The sequence below is a fragment of the Diabrotica virgifera genome, chromosome 5 (genome assembly GCF_917563875.1).
Source record: "Diabrotica virgifera virgifera chromosome 5, PGI_DIABVI_V3a".
Taxonomy (NCBI): Eukaryota; Metazoa; Arthropoda; class Insecta; order Coleoptera; family Chrysomelidae; genus Diabrotica; species Diabrotica virgifera.
Genome location: NC_065447.1, coordinates 216,250 through 236,438, shown reverse-complemented (window position 1 = coordinate 236,438; position 20,189 = coordinate 216,250). Strand labels below are relative to the sequence as shown.

The 20,189-nt window shown below is 33.5% G+C and overlaps 1 protein-coding gene across 1 annotated transcript; it reads left to right on the top strand.

Moving 5' to 3' along the window:
* The first annotated feature begins 772 nt into the window (after nt 1-772).
* On the top strand, nt 773-20,189 carry LOC114333857 (hatching enzyme 1.2-like). The gene is made up of 5 exons (XM_028283854.2): nt 773-993; nt 8,209-8,400; nt 12,670-12,825; nt 17,138-17,308; nt 19,821-20,189. The coding sequence occupies exons 1-5, from the start codon at nt 873-875 to the stop codon at nt 20,093-20,095; spliced, it is 915 nt and encodes a 304-aa protein (XP_028139655.1). The 5' UTR covers nt 773-872; the 3' UTR covers nt 20,096-20,189.

Sequence of the window (20,189 nt, the reverse complement as noted above, 5' to 3'; positions counted from 1 at the left end):
CTCTGCTTGGGCGACATCTCAATGGGTTCAGCCAATAATATGTCGGCAATATAGCGTCGAACTATTGGTTGGCATCAGGAAAGATGTTTTCCGAGTCAGAAAGTTTCGTATTTACCATTCAGGATCAGGATATTCCAACTAAAAATTACCTGAAATATATTGTTAACAAAGACCCTCAAGTTCAAAACGACAAATGCCGATATGGATGTCAAGCCCAAGAAACCATCCAACATCTTACCGGAGGCTGCCAGGCGTTTATTGGTACTGATTATAAAGAACGCCATGGTTTAGTAGAAAAAAATATTCACCAGGAACAAGCCAACAAACTGGGACTTCTCCAAACCAATCATCTCCTTTATTATCAATACGTCCCTGACAGAATGCTTGAAAACGACAGCTCGACAGCTACAAGTTATGGGACTTGGGACTGCACTGTGCTTACAGACTAGCCAGTGGCAAATAATAGACTCGATTAGTGGATTTTATACTACATATTATATACCTAATAGTAAACTTACAAAGCACTAGAATGAAGACGACGAAGAAAAACAACAATTCGCTTGCATCCATGCACTTTTACGTTTCTTGTTGCTTCCTTTCATCAATTTATTTACCAGATTTTCCAGGTTATTTAATCAAATAAAAACGTCTTGAGATTGCTATCAGGATAGCGACGTAGCCACAAACCTTGATTCCGGTCCTGTAAAATACCAAAAGACAAGACATATCGTGACATCCATTGATTGTATCAAAATATTACGGTACAGAAAATTAAAAGTTCTGAAAGTACCAGTTTTCGAGTATCATTTCCTCAAAGCGGTTCTCACTTTTGACTGTTAATTGGCAAGAACTCATCTAGAAGTGTGTTAATAATGAAGTTTACGGTTTCTTCGTGGTTTATTTGTTTGTTTTTAGTTTATTTCCGGTGTGGATTTGCGAGATTTATGCTTCCCCCCGTGCCCGATGTTATCTATCCACCGGTGCCTGATATTGGTTAGTTTACAGGTATTTTTGTTTCAAATTTTTTAAAACAATTGTTTTTAATCAAAGTACAATTTGTATGGTAGTGGAGCCCAAGCGGGGATTTTTGCAGTTACTCTAGAGTCGAACGCGTCAGATTATTACATGGGGAGAAACCTTGTACCCTGTTAATGTACATCTACTATACATTGGCTTTTAATGCAGGGGAGTTCGTTAAGGGGGAGCCGAAAAAAAATCTATCCTTAGAAAAACTCAAAATCGTCAGTGATTGGAGAAGCTTGTTGAAGGAGACCAAGGCTCGATTTGGGCTGTAGTGCCATTGGATGGATGGAAGTTAAGTACATGCCAAACAGTGTATATCGTGGGCGTACTGTGAAAATCCACTAACTCCATTTTTTTTTTAATTTTGACATTTTAATACCACTAAAATCCACAAATATCAATATGTTCACAGGAAAATCCGTATATCTCTAAATTCGTCATCCATCGTGTTTAAATCGGTACAAAAAAAAATCAACTAACTCCATCTTTTTCTAAGTGTTCATGAATAAAATAATGTTTTTCCAAATATTTTTATGTACATACATGTATGTGCACACCACCTGTGGTTAACATCCTCCAAAATCATATCCAGGTACCAAAACTAGAACAGCTAGTGTACCCGATTTTGTTTAAATGCGTTTTTCTCAAAACTTTACTTTTGTGAGTAAGTAGATTTTCCCAGTACGCCCACGATATTTCAAAAATCTGACGATTTGAGTAAGTCGTAAGGAAATGGGTGAGTCCCAAAGTTTCACACGAAAAAAGCGAATACTTCGCGAAATAAATGACAGATCGAAAACTAAAATATGCGTGCTCAATATTTTTCAAAAATCTATCGAACAATACCAAACACGACTTCCCACGGAGACAGGTGGGGGTAAATTTAAACTTTTAAATACGAATACCGTGATATTTCGCGAAATGAACATCAGATCGAAAAACTGAAAAATACACTTATTCAATATTTTTCAAAAATCTATCGAATGGCACCACACACGACCCCCCACGGAGGTGGGGTGGGGGGTTACTTTAAAATCTTAAATGGGAGCCCCATTTTTTATTGCAGATTTGGATTCCTTACGTAAAAATAAGCAACTTTTATTTGAGACATTTTTTCGAGTTATGGATAGATGGCGCTGTAATCTAAAAAAGATTGTTGGAAATGGAAAATTAAATTAAAAATGGAAAGTCCCCACTAAAATGGAAAACTTTTTGGTTTTAGGACCTACTCTTCACAACGCAATAGGTCCCCAAAGCGCTCGAGTGACTGCACATTTAGCATACTTTGCTCCCCTACCATTAGTTATAAAGCTTAACAAGCCTTGAAGGCCTAAGTTTTACATTACAATTACTATTTACATTTACTTTTTATATATACTAAGGATTTCCACAGTTTTCATTGTATTCCTTCACTCAACCGTTCTCTTCAGTTCTTTCTGTTTACCAGTAGTCCCCTTACTGCAGATTTTTTCTTTCCATTGCTTCGTCCACTTCATCTCTGAAAGATCTTCGTCTTTCTTCCTTTTTGGGCTTCACTCTGTTATTCTATTTATCCAACGATTTTGGACATGTTCGTACCAGGTCTTCTGTTCGAGGTAGCCTATTATATCTGAGTTAATTCCCATTCTTTTCCTAATCTCTAAGTTATTTATTCTATCTCTTCCTGTTACACTGCAGCTTTTCCTTAGGAATTCCATCTCTGTTGCTTTTATTCTGTTTTTGGTTTTCTTATTTATTGTCCAATTTTCACACCCATAAGTCAGGATACTTCTTGTGATTGTATTATAATATATTCTTCTTTTTGTTTTTCTGCTGATGTTCTTCCCCTACAGTACCAAGTTCAATTTTCGTGTGCAGTCTCTTGTTTGTCCTAGTATATTTTTTATATCTTCTTCCGTTGTTCCTTTGTTTGATATTATGAAACCTAAATTTTTTCACAAATTTAATATTTTTTATAGTCTTTCCATACATTTCTTAACCCCTTCCTCCCATTGTCCAATGCTTTTTCTTTCCAATTCTCAATATTACTTTTTTGTAAGTCTTTATATAAGCTGTCCTTCAATCTCTTTCTTGGTATACCTTTTTTCTTTCTTGTATTGGCTTTCGTGATTGGCTTTCCTATTCCTTCAATGTGTCCTAAATATCGTATTTTCTGTGCTTTGATTCCGTCGTTATTTTTGATTCTTTATCTAGTTCTTCCACTGCTCTTTGGATTATCCTCTCACATCTTTCTAAATGGTTTGTTTCTGATTTTTTAAGCACCCATGTTTCGCATGCATAATATGTAGCTGTAGGCGTAATAACTGTTTTGTAGATTCTAATTTTTGTTTTTCTTGAGACATATTTCCATTTCCTTTTGTTCCTTTTTGCTATTTTTGCCTTTATATCCCCTTCCTCATGTCCTTTTCATCTATTTTTACACCCAGGCAGGTAAGTAAATTCTGAAACTCTTTTGAACATGTATGTATTTTCTCCTTCTAGCTCCAATGTGAAATTGTCTTTTTTTCTTTTTCTTCCATTATCAAATAAAAATATAACAAAATCAGGCCTTGGATAATGATCATAGAGGCAAACGGAAAAATTTACTAATCATCTTGAAAGAACTGGTCAGTAGGCAAGTAGGAATATAAGTTTCATTGGAACTTAAAGGAATTTCAAATGAATTGATTCTTCTTCTCATTAGAGATGCCTATCCTAATTTTCCAAACATTCATCCCGATTTGGCTATAAAGCCCAAACCGTGCATTGGCCTCTTTCAGGAAGCTTCTCCAATCATCTCGATTTAGTGCTGTTCTTTTCCATGAACGCGTTTTTAAGAGGTTTTTGGCATCCTCATCTTCTTCGTCGTAATCTTGCTTGCAGCTAATCGGAATAGTCCAGTTGTTGACGTATTGAACCACTTTCTCAGGTTGTGAAGCCAAGATATTCTTTTTCTCCCTGGTCCTCTCTTTCCAAACACTTTGCCCTAAAGAATAGGATGCAACAAGCCATATCTCTGTTAATTTATCATAATATGTCCATTGCTTGTTGGCTCTCAAAGAAGTAAAAATAAAGAAAATATATCGGGGACACATCGTGTATATTTAAACAAATTAAAAATATCATTAAGAGGATATGTACGTATTTTCGTCTGCAATGCTATTCAAATGGGGATTCATTTTTTTCGAATCCTGAGAAAACTAATAAGTACTTTTGAAACATTTAAACGCAGAATGAAAGATTACGTTATTAGTGAGGGCCGAAAGTCCCTGAGAACTTCTATAATGTTTATTTTAATAAGTTACAGAAGTGAAAAACTAAGAGAAAATTTAGTGTGATTTTTAATTTCAAATATCTCATTCAAAATAAACTTTTTATTTATTCTAAGGGACTTTCGGCCCTCGGTAATAATTTAGTCTTTCATTCTGGTTTAAATTTTTTAAAAGTATTTATTAGTTTTTTCAGGATTCGAAAAAAATGGACACCATGTCCGTGGTAATATTTTCCAAATCTATCTTTGTCTTACAACGCACTCAGTCGAATAGAATATTGTCAGCATACTGTCAGTCAGACAGTGACAATCAGTGACAATTTTAAATATTTGACATGGCATCGGGAATATTTTGAGTTGTTGATTAAATAATATTGATATACATATAGTGTATTTGATAAATAATTGATTTAAGACGTGAACTTAATAAAAAGTTATTTATTGTGTATTCTTTGTGGAAGATCCAAGCAGAGAATACATCAGAATATATTCTGTGATCCAAGTATTTTGTTGTTAAAGATGTTCAAAATTGTAAGCGTTCCATAAAAACAATATATTATTAAAACATCACTTTAACACTTTTCCTCTTTTCTCGATTGAGTATTAGTTTTTGTTGTACATATAGTCCGTCTGCTATAACTTTTTCCATGCGGTACGATTCATTTTCAATCAAATTAAGTCAAAACATAAATTGAAACGAACGTCGATGTGTATATACATTTTTTATACTGTATACTATATACTACACACATCGGCGTACGTTTCACTTTCTGTTTTGACTTAATTTGATTGAAAATGAATCGTACCGCATGGGAAAAGTTATACGAGGACGGACTATATAAATTATTACAATCACTGAATACATAGTTAGTGAAAGAATTATCACATTTATTAACTGAATTAATAATTTGCAATTATACAAATAACAGTTATCCAAGAACATTTAAAAGCCATCTCTTTAAGTTAATGATGACATTTTCAAGTAGAATGACATCCTAGTAATGTTTACATATCCATACCAGGGTGAATTTTACTACACGTAATTTGCCGTGTAAAGACAGAAAAAGTAGGAACAGCAGTAAAATATTTGCGAATTATGTACCCATGGCCTAATGCGAAATGGAAGAGTTTTTTTTGTCGAGTAAATATGAAGTGATAAGATAACGAAAATTGCGATTTTAAAACATTTTTGAGTGAGCTAAAGATAATAAAAGACTTACATATATTAATTTTTATTTTTAGTAACAAATATATAAAAATAAAAAAATGAGACAAACCAAAAAGATATAAAAATGAATAAAATCTATTTTTGAGAAGGAGTTTCATTGGTTTTTTTTTGTCCTGTTGTTACCGTGATCGGTTATTTTTTGTGTCCAATTCTGCATTTAATATTAAATTAAAAATATAAATATTTCAATATAAAAAAGTCAGATCGTTATACTTAAAACAGTTAATTTTAAGTTACAATAATCTGCATTAATCTGCAGTTAATTTTAAGTCCCAATAATATAACACGTTGTAATGCATCTGATGTGCTTGCTTATTTGCATAAAATTTTGTGTCATTCCACGAACAAATATCCGGGTCTAGAGATTTTATTTCGTTAACGGTACAGATCATTTTTAATAAAACATGTAAATTTATTACACAAATCATTCTAGAACGTTATTTGTTGAATATTAATTAAAACTTTTGGTTAATGAAAAATATTATCTAATATTGCTGCAAAGAGTTTTGCATCTTTTAAAATATCATCTTCGTTTTTCGCTATTATTCTTCTTCGGCTTTTTGCCATTATGAGTTCGCCGTTGTCGTCCTCCACAGCACTTTATTCTCCCAGTCAGCTTCTCTGAGGTCTCTATCTATTATATCATTTCCTATGGAAGTTTTCCATCTCAGGTCTTCCTCGCCTCTTCTTCCCGACGGGCCCCAGTAGAATATTCTTTTCGGCCACCTGTGCTCTTCCATTCTTTGTACATGCCCGTACCACTGCTGGGCTTGTAATTGAGCATTCTACTTCCATTCTGTTCCATATTTCCTCTGTTCTTATTCTATCCTCTCTAGTGATTTGTAGACATCTTCTCATAGTCCAATATTCAACTGTTCTTACTTTATTTCGTATTGTTTTGTGATTGGCCATACTTCCGCTCCATATAGGGTAATATCCAGCACTATGCTCTGAAAGATTCTTTTCTTGCTTTCTTTGGTAAGAGTGTTGTTTATCACTCCATGGAGTGCTTTCGTGCATATACAAGAATACCGTACCTTTCATTTACAATTTGCAAAATTAAAATCGGTTAACTACCACGGTGTCAGGAATTTTTTTAAATAAACATCAATTTTTGGTGCAACGCGCAGACAGCGGATACGTTTGCTCTGATTGGGCATTCCAATGACCTTTGATAATGACTGATAAATTTTAATTTTTAGTACATTTCGATATAAATAAATAAATTTGTTTATTGCAAAATAAAACACATACTCTGTCCTTTGAAGTAACACTTTTTTAAGCAAAAACTTTCTTTGTTCATATATTTTAACTTAGAGAATAAAAGTTTATTATTTTTAAACATGGTCAATTGTTTAAACAATATATCACAAACAATAGTCAAATTAGTTTGATTTTTGTGGAATTAAAATATTAAAATACAACAAAATATAGATTAAGTAAATAATATATTAGATAAAGATAGGAAGAAATTTTGGTGGAAATCAACTTGTGTGAATCGAACACCGCTGTCCTGCGCGTAGCACCAAAAATTAATGTTTATTTAAAAAAATTCCTGACGCCGTGTTAGTTAACCAATTTTAATTTTACAAATTGAAAGTGAAAGGTACAGTATTATTCTATATGTAAAAAAAAGTTAACTTGCTATCTGCTTTATTTTCAATCCCGCACCATTTTGAAAAAAAATAATTTTCTTTGCTAAAGCTGGATTGCAAAATTTATTTTGCTAAATCTATTAAACCGATCTTAATGAAATTTACTGTATTTTTTATTATACTATATAGTTTTTCTGGGTAAAAGACGAAGGTCCTATGTGTAGCAGAAATGGTTGAAAAACGTAAAATGCGATTACTTGTCTTTTTTTATGGTTTTTTCGCAATTATTGATATTTTGCAACAAGGGTGACAATTTTTAAAATTTGTAACCATTCCTATATTGTAGGAAATTTAATTGCACAACTTTTATGTCAGTGCAACTTTTCTCGGAAGTAAACATTTTTAAAGTTATAATCAGAAAACCAAGAAAAAAATCGAATTTTGCCTTCATTTTTTGACATATTGATTATTTAAACAATGTTCCGGACCTTTTTGAGTGGGAGGATAACTCAATTATTATTATATGAATTAATTCCAAGCAATTTCTGCAAAAAAATATGAGTCACCTCTCAACGTCCATCTCAAAACATATGCGCCCTGGACTAATAATATTTATCTTGTCTCTATAGCCCATACTCTTCCTTCAATTTCCTTATCATATATTCCATAACCTTCCTGTTTTGATAAAAAATGTCTTGGTCATGTGTAAAAAGTAGTGTATGTAATATATTCCCTTGTACTGGTATGTCCATTGTTCCACATTTTCTTTACTATCTTTTCAATGTCTGATCTATGTATATGTTAAAAAGTGAAGATTATAGACTACTTCCCTGTTTGATTGTTTTTGTTATTCCATTGCCTCCTAACTTTATTTGCACCTGTGTTTCTTTATACAGTCTTTGTGTCATATTCACCCATTTCTCTCTAACTTACATTCTTCGCTTATATGAGGTATATTATCTTTTTATGTGGGTACAGGACAAACATGGGAACTTTTTAAACAAAGTTGTGGTCTAGCTTCCTAGATAAACTGTACCACCACAACAATTTTTATCTATCTTTAATACCCTATATGTATATATTTTTAATCTATTTAATAAAACCTCTTTTAGTTGCCAAGATGAATGAAACACTTCTAGAAGAGGAACATATGGACCCGGAATTATCACCAGGACTTTTCCAAGGAGATATGGCACTCACCAACGAATTCTATAACTACTGGAGGGTTGGACTGAAATTTGAAATATTTCCTGATAAATTGTGGAGGAATGGAATTGTTCCTTATACAATTAGTCCGTTATATGGTGAGTTTCTTGTTTATTTATTATGTGGGTATTTGGGACTAGTAAATAAAAGAAGTTGGAGAATTTCGGCATCATTCATTAAACTTAAGAAGTTTCTTTTTTTGTCGGGATATAAGGTTAGAACTGCGCCTAAAGTTCCTTGGTTGTTAGGTGTTCTCTACTCTTCATGGATGGATTCAAAGAATGTTAAACGTGGAAATAACGAGAAGGATAGGAAATGAAGCGGAAATAGTAATAATCATCAAAAGCCGAAAACTTGAGTACATACTTTTTTTTGGCCTTAAAGTAAAACCCACACAGCCAGATACAAATTTTGTAAAAGAGAGCACAAGGATTTAACACAAGGTAGCAGCAAAAGGTATTGTTAAATTTGTATTTTTGTTGTTCTGACGAAATATAACAAACAATCGTAAATTTCTTTTCTGTTTAAAGCAAGAAGATACATTATGTTATATGGGATTTCAAGGAACTTGAGTACTAAGAACATGTGATAAGAGGGCAAAATACTCATTCTTACAACTTATTATACAAGGCAAAATCCGAGAAAAGCGAAATGTGGGAAACGAATAATATCATGGCTTAAGACCTTGAGGGAAAGGTTTGCATGCACTATGCAGTAGTGCAGAACGCTTTAGAGCGGCAGCCAACAGGGTCCGCATAGTTGGTATGATTTCCAAGCTTCCATAGAAGATAGAACTTGAAGAAAGAGAATTAGTATATTTTGTTTCTGTAAGATATGTAATTTTTCAAATAGCAATTATTTTCTGTTATTTAAAGACGGACGCCCCAGAAGAAATTATAGAAGAATTTTACAGTGACCTTACTAATATTGTCAAAAGGATTCGGAAAAACGAAATACTACTAATAATGGGCGGCTTTAATGCCAAAGTTGGCAAAGGATAAAGTGGAAATTTAGTAGGATCCTTTGGGCTAGGAGAACGTAACGAACGTGGAGACCGGTTGATTGAATTTGTAACTGAAGAACAGCTCGTAGTCACAAACACCTTTTATGATCTTCCTCCAAGACGACTGTATACGTGGAAATTTCCTCAGGATACTCCAGATCACACAGTAAGAAATCAAATAGACTATATCCTTGTAAAAAAACGATTTAGAAACTCTATAACATCTGTAAAAACGTACCTGGGATCCGACATAAAATCGGATCACAATCCATTTGTCGCCAAAATGAAACTTAGTTTAAAGAAAATTCAAAGACCAAAAATTCGGAAATACGATATTAATCAACTGAAAAATAAAGCAGTAAAAGAAAAGGTACAAAAACGACTAAAAGAAGAAACGTGGGTTCATACAGAAATAGATAGCACAGTAAGCACAGAGTTAGAACTAGAAAAGATACACAAAGTAAGTCAAGAAATATCAGAGGAGATTCTATGTATGATGGAAGACAGAAGAAAAGCTAAAGATAATAAGAATAACTACAAAAAAATAAATAACGAAATTAAAAGGGCTATTAAAATAGCAAAAGAAAATTGGTTAAGCTCGAAATATACAGAGATAGAGTTATTACAACAAAAACATGATTCGTTTAACCTCCATAAAAAGATCAAAGAAGCTGCAGGCTTATATAAACACAAGAACACTGGATTTCTGACAGATAATCAGGGAAACATAGTATTGGAAATAGAACAGAAAAGGGATATCTGGATTAAATACGTGGAAAAAACTTTTCAAGATATACGAAGTAACACTGGCATCACAACAAACACCAATTGCGAATCTGGACCTCCACTTACAGTTGAAGAAGTAACGTATGCCATCAAAAGTACCAAAGATGGTAAAGCAGTAGGCCCTTATCATTTTCATTCCGAATTCTTAAAACTCATGGACTACTACGGCATAAAATGGTTGACAAATATATTTAACAATATATATGACACAGGCATAATTCCCCAAGAATGGTTAGAAGCAACTTTTATAAATCTTCCAAAAAAACCCAATGCGAGAAAGTGCGAAGACTATAGAATTATAAGCCTTATGAGCCATTTACTTAAAACATTTCTACAGGTCATTCACAAACGAATATATACAAAGTGCGAGGAACAACTAACAAGAACACAATTCGGATTTCGTGATGCTCTGAGAACACGGGAGGCCAGTTAACTGAAAAAATTGCAATAGAACGAGGAGTACCACAGGGCTGTATTTTATCTCCACTACTATTCAATATTTACTCTGAATGGGTATTTAGACGGCTATAGGCTTTTTATTAGGCTTTAGACGGTTGTGCGAAAGGAGTATTAATAAATGGTGAATTGTTGAATAACATTAGATATGCAGATGACACCATAGTTTTTGCCAATAATCTGAATGATTTACAGATAATAACAAATCGTATAACAGAAGTCAGCAATAGATACGGACTAGTTCTTAACATAAAGAAGACCAAATTTATGACAATTAGTAAAAAACCAATATTAAACGCTCAACTTACAGTCAACCAACAGAAGAAAGAGTTGAGCAATATACATATCTGGGTACGAATTTAAATAGCCAATGGGACCACTCAACAGAAATTAAACAGCGAATAATAAAAGCGAAAGCAGCAGACGTTAGAATGAGACCCACTTTCAACAGTCGAGACATATCATTAAAAACAAAATACCGTCTGTTGAAATGCTACATATTCACAGTTCTGCTCTACGGAATTGAAGGGTGGACACTAACTGTTGCATCTATGAATCGGCTGGAAGCTTTCGAAATGTGGTGTTATAGGCGCATCTTACGTATATCCTGGTTGACCGAATTACTAATGTGGAAGTCCTGCGTAGAATGGGGAAAGAGTGTGAAATTCTCATAACCATCAAAACAAAAAAAAAAAAAAAAATAGAATATCTAATACATGTAATGAGAAATCAAGAACGTTACGGCCTTCTGCAACTGATTCTCCAAGGGAAGGTAAATGGTAAAAGAGGACCGGGAAGAAGACGCATTTCCTGGCTTCAAAATTTACGAAAGTGTATAACACCACTACCACTGAACTGTTCCGCGCTGCGGTAAACACAGTCAAGATAGCCATGATGATCGCCAACATCCGGAACGGATTGGCGCTTTAAGAAGAAGAAGATTTAAAGACAGAGATCATGCGGCTATATTTTTTTATCTTTTCAATTGTTCCAGTAGATGCTTGTCAATTACTATTTTAGTTCTTATGGGTAGTAATGTTAGTCCTGTCGCCAGGGGGGGTACAACGGCCTCCTGTATTCAGATGGACTTATCCAAGTTTTTTTTATGTATTTTGACCCGTAGAACACGAATTTTTTGGGTAACAGTTGATCCGGATGTCGATAAGATTGTTATAAACAAAGAAGTTGAGGAATTACATAACAGCGAATTCTCGCAAAACAAAACATTTTTTTGTATTTTTTGGGTCATTCTAAGCAAAAAATGTTTCTACAAGTTTTTTCGTAGGATTCACAGTTTTCGAGATAACCGCTGTTAAAATTTCAAAAAATCGAAAAATTGCAATGTTTGAACCCGAATAACTTTTGATTTAAATATAAAATAGTAATTCTGCTTACCGTATTTGAAAGTTCAAGTTAAATTATATCGGTTTTGATTATTTTCATTGCTAAAAATTTATTTTTTTATTGTCAAACAAAGCTATAAACACATAGTGTTTCCCGTACCTAATACATGCGTTTTAATACATCCTACGTAGATATTGCCTCGCTTGCACTAGTACCTACTCTACCTACTTGTCTGATTTTAAATGAGAAATCATTGAAAACATCACTCACGCACTAGGTGTTTATTACTGTTTATAGCTTTGTTTAAGAATAAAAAAATTAATTTTTAGCAATGCAAATAATCAAAACCGATAGAATTTGACTTGAACTTTCAAATGCAGTAAGCAGAATTGGTATTTTATTTTTAATTCAAAAGTTATTCTGGTTCAAAAATTGCAATTTTTCGATTTTTTGGAAGTTCAACCGCGCTTATTTCGAAAACTATGCATCCTACGAAAAAACTTGCCAGAACATTTTTTGCTTAGAATGACCCAAAAAATACAAAAAAATATTTTGTTTTGCGAGAAATCGCTGTTACGTAATTCCTCAAGTTCTTTGTCTATAACAATCTTATCGACATCCGGATCAACTGTTACCCAAAAAATTCGTATTCTACGGGTCAAAATACATGAAAAAAACTTGGGTAAGTCCATCTGAATACAGGAGGCCGTTGTACCCCCCCTGGCGACAGGACTATGTCTAAATTTGTTAATGTACATGTATTTTTTGTAATTTTCAGAGCCATCTGAACAAGTTACCATCTTGAAAGCAATAAAAATGATAAACTTTATGACGTGTGTGAAGTTCGTACCGTGGGACGGAAAAAGTAAGGATTATCTTCTAATTTGGCCCATGAAGTATCCCAAAGGATGTTGGTCTTTTGTAGGACGGTTTGGTAAGTATAATTCAGAAAGTAATTTTGTTTTTCTCCTGCCTTAGTTTCCTGCAAAAAAAATCTATTCCAAATGAACAGCGTCGTTTACAAAAAAAATAATGTGTGTGTACTTTGTACGCACGTAAGAAGTTATACTTCTATTATATGATTTCAACGAAATTAATATACTTTAAACAGTTTATTTATATTTTATTTAAATATTAAACTAATTTTAATACTTACTACTACTCAAAAAATTTTATTAAAGCAATGCCAAAAATTAAAATAATAAAAGAATAAAACACACACAAACGAACATATTGAAAATGCCACAAATGATTTCTGAACAATGTAGGAACAAATTTTAACTAAATACGTATTTTCTGAAAAAAAAATATTATATAATAAATAAACTTACAATCATAAAATGTATAAAAAAATTAAAAAAATAAAAGTTTCCATTGGGGTTCGAACCCGTTTATCAGCGCAGTTAGTATTGAAATTCATTCACCTTAAACTTTTACCCACGGAGACCATGTGTCATCATGTGCGAAGATAAACTAACTAAACGGATTAAACTTTTGACGGTTCTGAATTTAACCAAATTATTTTGATTTTGAATTGAAATTATTTAGAATTGAAAGAAATATTAAAATACAACAAAACATAGAGTAAGAAAACAATATATTAGGTGAATATTGATAGAAATTTTGATGGTAATCAAATTATGTAAATCAAAGCATTACATACTATTTTGGTAGGTTCTTTTTAAATTTTCCAAATAGGTAGGTACCTATGAAATTTTGGACATCTTGGATATTAGTGCACCCTAATATGTCTGTGTAGATTTTGGCATTGGATCCGACCATCACTTGTAACATCGTTGCCGTATCCTCTATTTTTTCATACTATCACGTTACAATTTTTTGTGATATTATACACGAGCGGCACACTGTCAAAAAAGAGCTCAGTTTTCGAGATACTGACCACGGAGGAGTGAATGGCTAATTTTATTCATACTTTATATTTTCGAGGGTACTGAAAACGAAAATGAGGTTTATTTTGAATTTTATGTGGGGGAGCATTGTCAAAATCGCAATTTTAACCTAAAAATAAAAAAAAATGAAATCACGTTTTTGCGTTTACCTCGCTAAAACTCTGTTCCATTTTAATATTTTGTTTCTGACATTTTTACAGTATATAGCTCTAACATTTCTGAAGACATAGGTACCTGCTTCAAGTTTTTATTCTTATCATGATAAAGGTTATGAATTTTTCAAAGAAAAAGGTGCGTATTTGTGCATTGCAAAGTTTAATCGCCAAGTTTAATCGTTTAAGTCCAAGATGTCCGAAATTTTTTATTAGGATACTGAAACATTTACAATTATTACGTACCTGTCGCTTTTAAAAACTATTTAAAAAGTCACTACAATATTATAAACTTACTTTTTTCTCTGCGATCACAACAATAAAAACTAATATACACAACATTAATTTGTTTAACCAAAATCTCCATATTGAACAATTATTGACAGATGATTTTAACACCCAATCAGATCCCGTATAACGTTTATACCATACTGTCATTGTGCGCATGCGCCCAGTAAAATCAAAATTTTTACCCTCTGGGTACCTAGTGCCTAAAGAAGTATAACTTAAAAAATAACATCGGAGATAGACTTGGCAGACCCGGATGGAAAAACTAGAACGAGATCAATTTTATGATTACTGACAAAAGACAAATCTTTAGAGATGTTACAAGCCAGTTTTCAACAGGCAGTGAGCACAGAATGGTAAATGTCTTTACTGATTGTTACCACTCGTTGGACTTGGACTACGTCCATGGTCGAGTTGGTTGTTACCACTCGTTGGACTACTTGGTTTCCCTTAAAAATGAAATCCTTTAATATCCTAGTGTTATAATAATTATTAAATTTTGTTTTCACCCATTTTGAAAAAATGTAAAATCTTTGTATTATCCACGTCCGTCTGTCCGTCTGTCCGTAACCACAACTCCTCCGGCAATATAGCAGCTAGAATGACAAATGAGGTGTCAAATGAAAGCTGATAATCCAAGGATGGTACTAAAGGTGAGATATTTGACCTTGGCGGTCTGTCCGTCGGTCTGTACGACCGCGAATATAACTCCTCAATCATTATACCAGGTAGAATGACAAATGAGGTGTCAAATGAAAGCTTATAATCCAAGGATGGTACTAAAGGTGAGATATTTGACCTAGGCGGTCTGTGCGTCGGTCCGTACGACCGCGAATATAACTTCTCCGTCATTATACCAGGTAGAATGACAAATGAGGTGTCAAATGAAAGCTGATAATCCTAGGATTGTACTAAAGGTGAGATATTTGACCTAGGCGGTCTGTGCGTAGGTCCCTCCGACCGCGAATATAACTCCTCCGTCATTATACCAGGTAGAATGACAAATGAGGTGTCAAATGAAAGCTGATAATCCAAGGATGGTACTAAAGGTGAGATATTTAACTTAGGCGGTCTGTACGTCGGTCCCTCCGACCGCGAATATAACTCCTCCATCGTTATACCAGCTTGAATGATAAATGAGGTGTCAAATGAAAGCTTATAATCCAAGGATGGTACTAAAGGTGAGATATTTGACCTAGGCTGTCTTTCCGTCGGTCCGTACGACCGCGAATATAACTTCTCCGTCATTATACCAGGTAGAATGACAAATGAGGTGTCAAATAAAAGCTGATAATCCAAGGATGGTACTAAGGTGAGATATTTGACCTGGGCAATCTTTCCGTCGGTCCGTAGGACCGCCAATGTAACTCCTCTGCCATTATACCGGGTAGAATCACAAATGAGGTGACAAATGTCAAAGTTTAGTAAGAATGACTCAACATTAGTAAATTCGTATATCAATCCACGCAAAGTTACACGTAAAATTCAAATATCGTCTTCCAGTTCTACTTTCGATTACTTTGGGTGAAAACCTAGGACTTACGAAGTCCAATTACTTGTATTACTTTAATTATGTAATTTAAGAGTCATCTGATCTCGTTATGAGGCTAGTTTCAATCACTACATTGCCGTTTTTCTCTGAGGATATAGTCTCATAAATGATAACATCGTTTACCTTGGACAGCAATTAAATTGTAATGCAGAAAGTCACGACAAAATTAGATTTAGGATAGAGCAGGCCAGGGCCGCTTTTAGAAGGATGTCCAAGGTGTTATGTAACAGACACCTAAAATTGGCATTGAGGATCCGCCTACTTCGCTGCTACGTGTTCTCGGTCTTACTTTATGGTGTCGAGTCCTGGACTGTGAATAAAATCGATCTAAATTACCTTGAGGCTTTTGAAATGTGGTGCTATAGAAGAATTTTAAAAGTTTCCTGGGTGGAGAAGATTCGAAACTCCACAATACTCGAACGTCTCAGCAAGACTACCGAGATTATAAAAAGCATCCAGTAGAGAAAGCTGGAGTATTTCGGACATGTAATGAGAGGTCCCAAATGTAGGTTGCTGCAAAATATTATGCAAGGAAAAATAGCAGGCAAACGCAGTCCAGGACGAAGAAGAACCTCATGGTTGAAGAACTTGCAAGATTGGTATTGTGTTGATACAAGCGTGCTATTTAGGGTGGAAGTGAATAAAATTAAGATAGCTATGATAGTAACCTTATAAGGTTGAGGTTAAGGTTGGCCTGGGCATCATTCGGAAAACTGTCTTATATTCTAAAGAACAGAAAATACCCGCAATACCTAAAAACAAAAGTCTTCAATCAATGTATACTCCCTGTTTTAATATATGGCTCTCAGACATGGACGTTTACAAAAGAGAATATGGAAAAAATAGCAAAGACAGAAAGAGCCAGGGAAAGACAAATGCTGAACATTAAATTATCAGACAGGAAAAGAAACGAATGGATCCGTAACAAAACAAAAGTGAAAGACGTCTCTACCCAAGTAGCAAAGCTTAAATGGAAGTTCGCCGGACACACCCTACGGCAGAAGGATGAAAGATGGACTAAGATGGTAATACATTGGAGACCATGGAACCACAAACGAAAAAGGGGAAGGCCACAGATGCGATGGTCAGATGACCTGAAGAAACACACTGGGTCAAAATGGATGCAAATTGCCCAAGATAGAGAGGCATGGAAGAAGGAAGAGGAGGCCTATATCCAAGGATGGATGTTTAGGGCTGATTAGATAGATGATGGTAACCAAGGTTATAAAAGGACATGGTACATGAAGAAGAAGAATGGTCCCATAGGACTGAAAACGCTTTGAAACTTTATAAATCCATTTTGGATATATATACTTTAAAATTTTAAAAACTCTTTTGTTTTAGGTGGAGCACAAATTTTGAGTCTTCAGCCACCAGACAGAAAAGGTGTCAACTGTCTTGGCACTGAGGGTAGGGCTATCCACGAGTTGATGCATGCTTTGGGAGTGTTTCATGAACAGAGTAGGTGGGATAGGGACAAATTTGTCAAGATACATACTGATAATATAATACCTAGTAAGTGACTTTCTTTTTCACTCAAAGAATTACCCATTTTGTCGTACATAATATCATAAGAGAGAAAATTTTGCCGGCAATATTTTCGACTAGTATGAAAGTTTGTTGCCTGGCAATTTTCGTGAATTAAATTTTGGCAGTTAAATCACGAGACGTCAGTCGAGGGATTTTGTCAAAATTTCATAAGCGAAAATTGCCAAAAGGCAACAAACTTCAATAAAACAGAAGACAATTTTGCCGGTACATAATTTTCTCTCGAATGATATTCGACAAGATTATTTCACGAGACAACGAAAAACACCATATCAACGAAACATGATCTTTATTTACTTGTTAACAATATTAAATGTACAATTAATATAAACTATAGTAGTTTGCCCATTCTTATCTACCAAAGCATGATTTTGTGTATAATTGACCTGTAGCATTTGGGAACTCGAAGATCCAGCTTCATTTGTTGTTCTGAAATTTTCGATCAACTTCTGGTGGTGACTGGAATCCAGCTGCAGATATGGTTTTAGAGAGCTTGCATTTGAGTGACCCGTTAATTAACTCTTGTTCAGAAACACCTTGCTTGAACAAGGCTGACAAAGCTGAAGATCAATGAGCATGGTTTGTTATTTTATGTTTTTTTGTGTCTATTCCAATTTTTTCAGCTGACATTTTTGTCCACTTAGTTACGGTGTTGATTCCAAGTGGACAGTTTTTGAACCAAGATCCATCCTTCCAGTTGGGGTGAACGGTTAGAAAGAGTCTGTCTGACAAAATCTTTGGTGCCCCTTTTTCCATTAATTTCAAAAATAATCTAACTGGGCATAAATTTTCGTTTAGTTCAGAAAAATAAGGAAAAAAAATAACCTGTTGGTGACACACCCCCCTCCAGGCCGAAACTAAATTTTTTGAGTAGTATGGACATCTATATTAATAACCTATATGTTTCCTGCAGCCGATTTTGATGATATACTTAATTATAAACAAATGAAGATCAAAAACGGTAAATTTTCGCTTTTTTCGTCTATAACTAAAAAGTTAAGTATTTTAAGCAAATTTGAGAGTGAGAAACTCATAAATCGTATAAAAAGCTTCAATATGGCGTTCCTGAATATGTCTATCCTTATTGGTTGCTTAGAAAATTGCAAACTAAATCATAAATTTTGAGTTTTTATAAATATTCATAACTTATGTAAAAATTAACTTAGAATGTTCTTATTATACGGAATGCTGAGACTTCTGGTGCTTAAATCATACCCTAAATTTCAAAGCAATTGGTCAAATAATTTAAAAGGTATTTAATTTGTTTATCCCAAATTAATTTTTTTGCAACGCTATAAGTCAGAAAATGATGAAGTTACAGTAATACTTTGGATAGTTTATGAAAGAAGAAGATTTATATTAATAATTTAATTAAAAAAATGACAAAAAATAATTCTAAATACTGCAAAATTATTTTGCAAAAACATGTGAATTAAAAAAATGGGGTGCTAACTTCGTCCCTAATTGTCCTAGGACAATTGTTTTTCTTTCTAAATCTGTATAAAAATTCAGTCTTTCCAAATATGAAAAAATATTTTGTCTACGGGTAACGGTTAAAAAGATATTCTAATTGTTTATAAGTAAGCAAAAAAATCGACGGGTTTTTGAAAATAATTTTACACTGTTTAAACTTACTTTTTGTCATTTTTTTTAATTAAGTCAATAGTATAAATCTATAAATGTTCTTCTTCCATAAACTGTCAGAAGTCTTACTGTAACCTCATAATTTTCTGACTTATAGTGTTGCAAAAAAAATAAATTTGGGATAAACAAATTAAATAACTTTTAAACTATTTGACCAATTGCTTTGAAATTTAAAATATAATTTAAGCACCAGAAGTCTCAGCAATTCGTGTAATAAGAAGGTTCTAAGTTAATTTTTTACGTAAGTTATGAATATTTATAAAAACTCAAAATGTATGATTTATTTTGCAATTTTTTAAGCAACCAATAAGGATAGACATATTCAGCGAACGCCATATTGAAATTTTTTAGACGATTTATGAGCTTCTTACCCTCAAATTTGTTTAAAATGCTTAACTTTTTGGTAATAGACAAAAAAAGGGAACATTTAGCGTTTTTGATCATTTGTTTATAACTACGTATATCATCAAAATCGGCTGCAGGAAACATATAGGTTATTAATATAGATGTCCATACTACTCAAAAAATTTGGTTTCGGCCTGGAGGGGGATGTGTCATGAGAAAAATCTTGGACTAGTTGGATGAATTTCTTACCTTTGAATCCTTCAAAATTCAATTTTTTAATTCGACTATTTGTTCCTTGCTACTGTCGCGATTTTCTGCCACACTTTATGTATCAGAATCATACTTTAGTGCTTAATAGCAAAGTTTTTACAGTCTTCTGCTACAGGAAAGAGTTATCATGCATTTTCTGTATCATCATTTAGTTTACGTTTTACATTTTAGTAACACTTTAATACATGTAACTAACTCATATATTATTCATTTATTTTAGATTACAAAGCAAACTTTGATAAACAGAGTTTAGAGAACACGACATACAGCTTTGAATACGACTACGATTCCATTATGCACTATGGAAAATTCTTCTTTGCCAAGAAGAAAGGAAGGCCAACCATTACAACCAAGCAACCACATGGCGCCGGCATAGGTCAAAGGAAAGCCATGTCCAAGGGGGATTGTCTAAAATTAAATGACCTGTACGGATGCTACAAAGATCCTTCTAAAAGGAGGAAATATTATACCATTTGTAACTTCCTAGGTGTATAAGTCCACTATTGAGTCTAAACTGAAGCAGCTATTATTTATTCTATTTATATATCTTTACTTTAACTGTATTTATAAATAAATTATTGAAAACAAA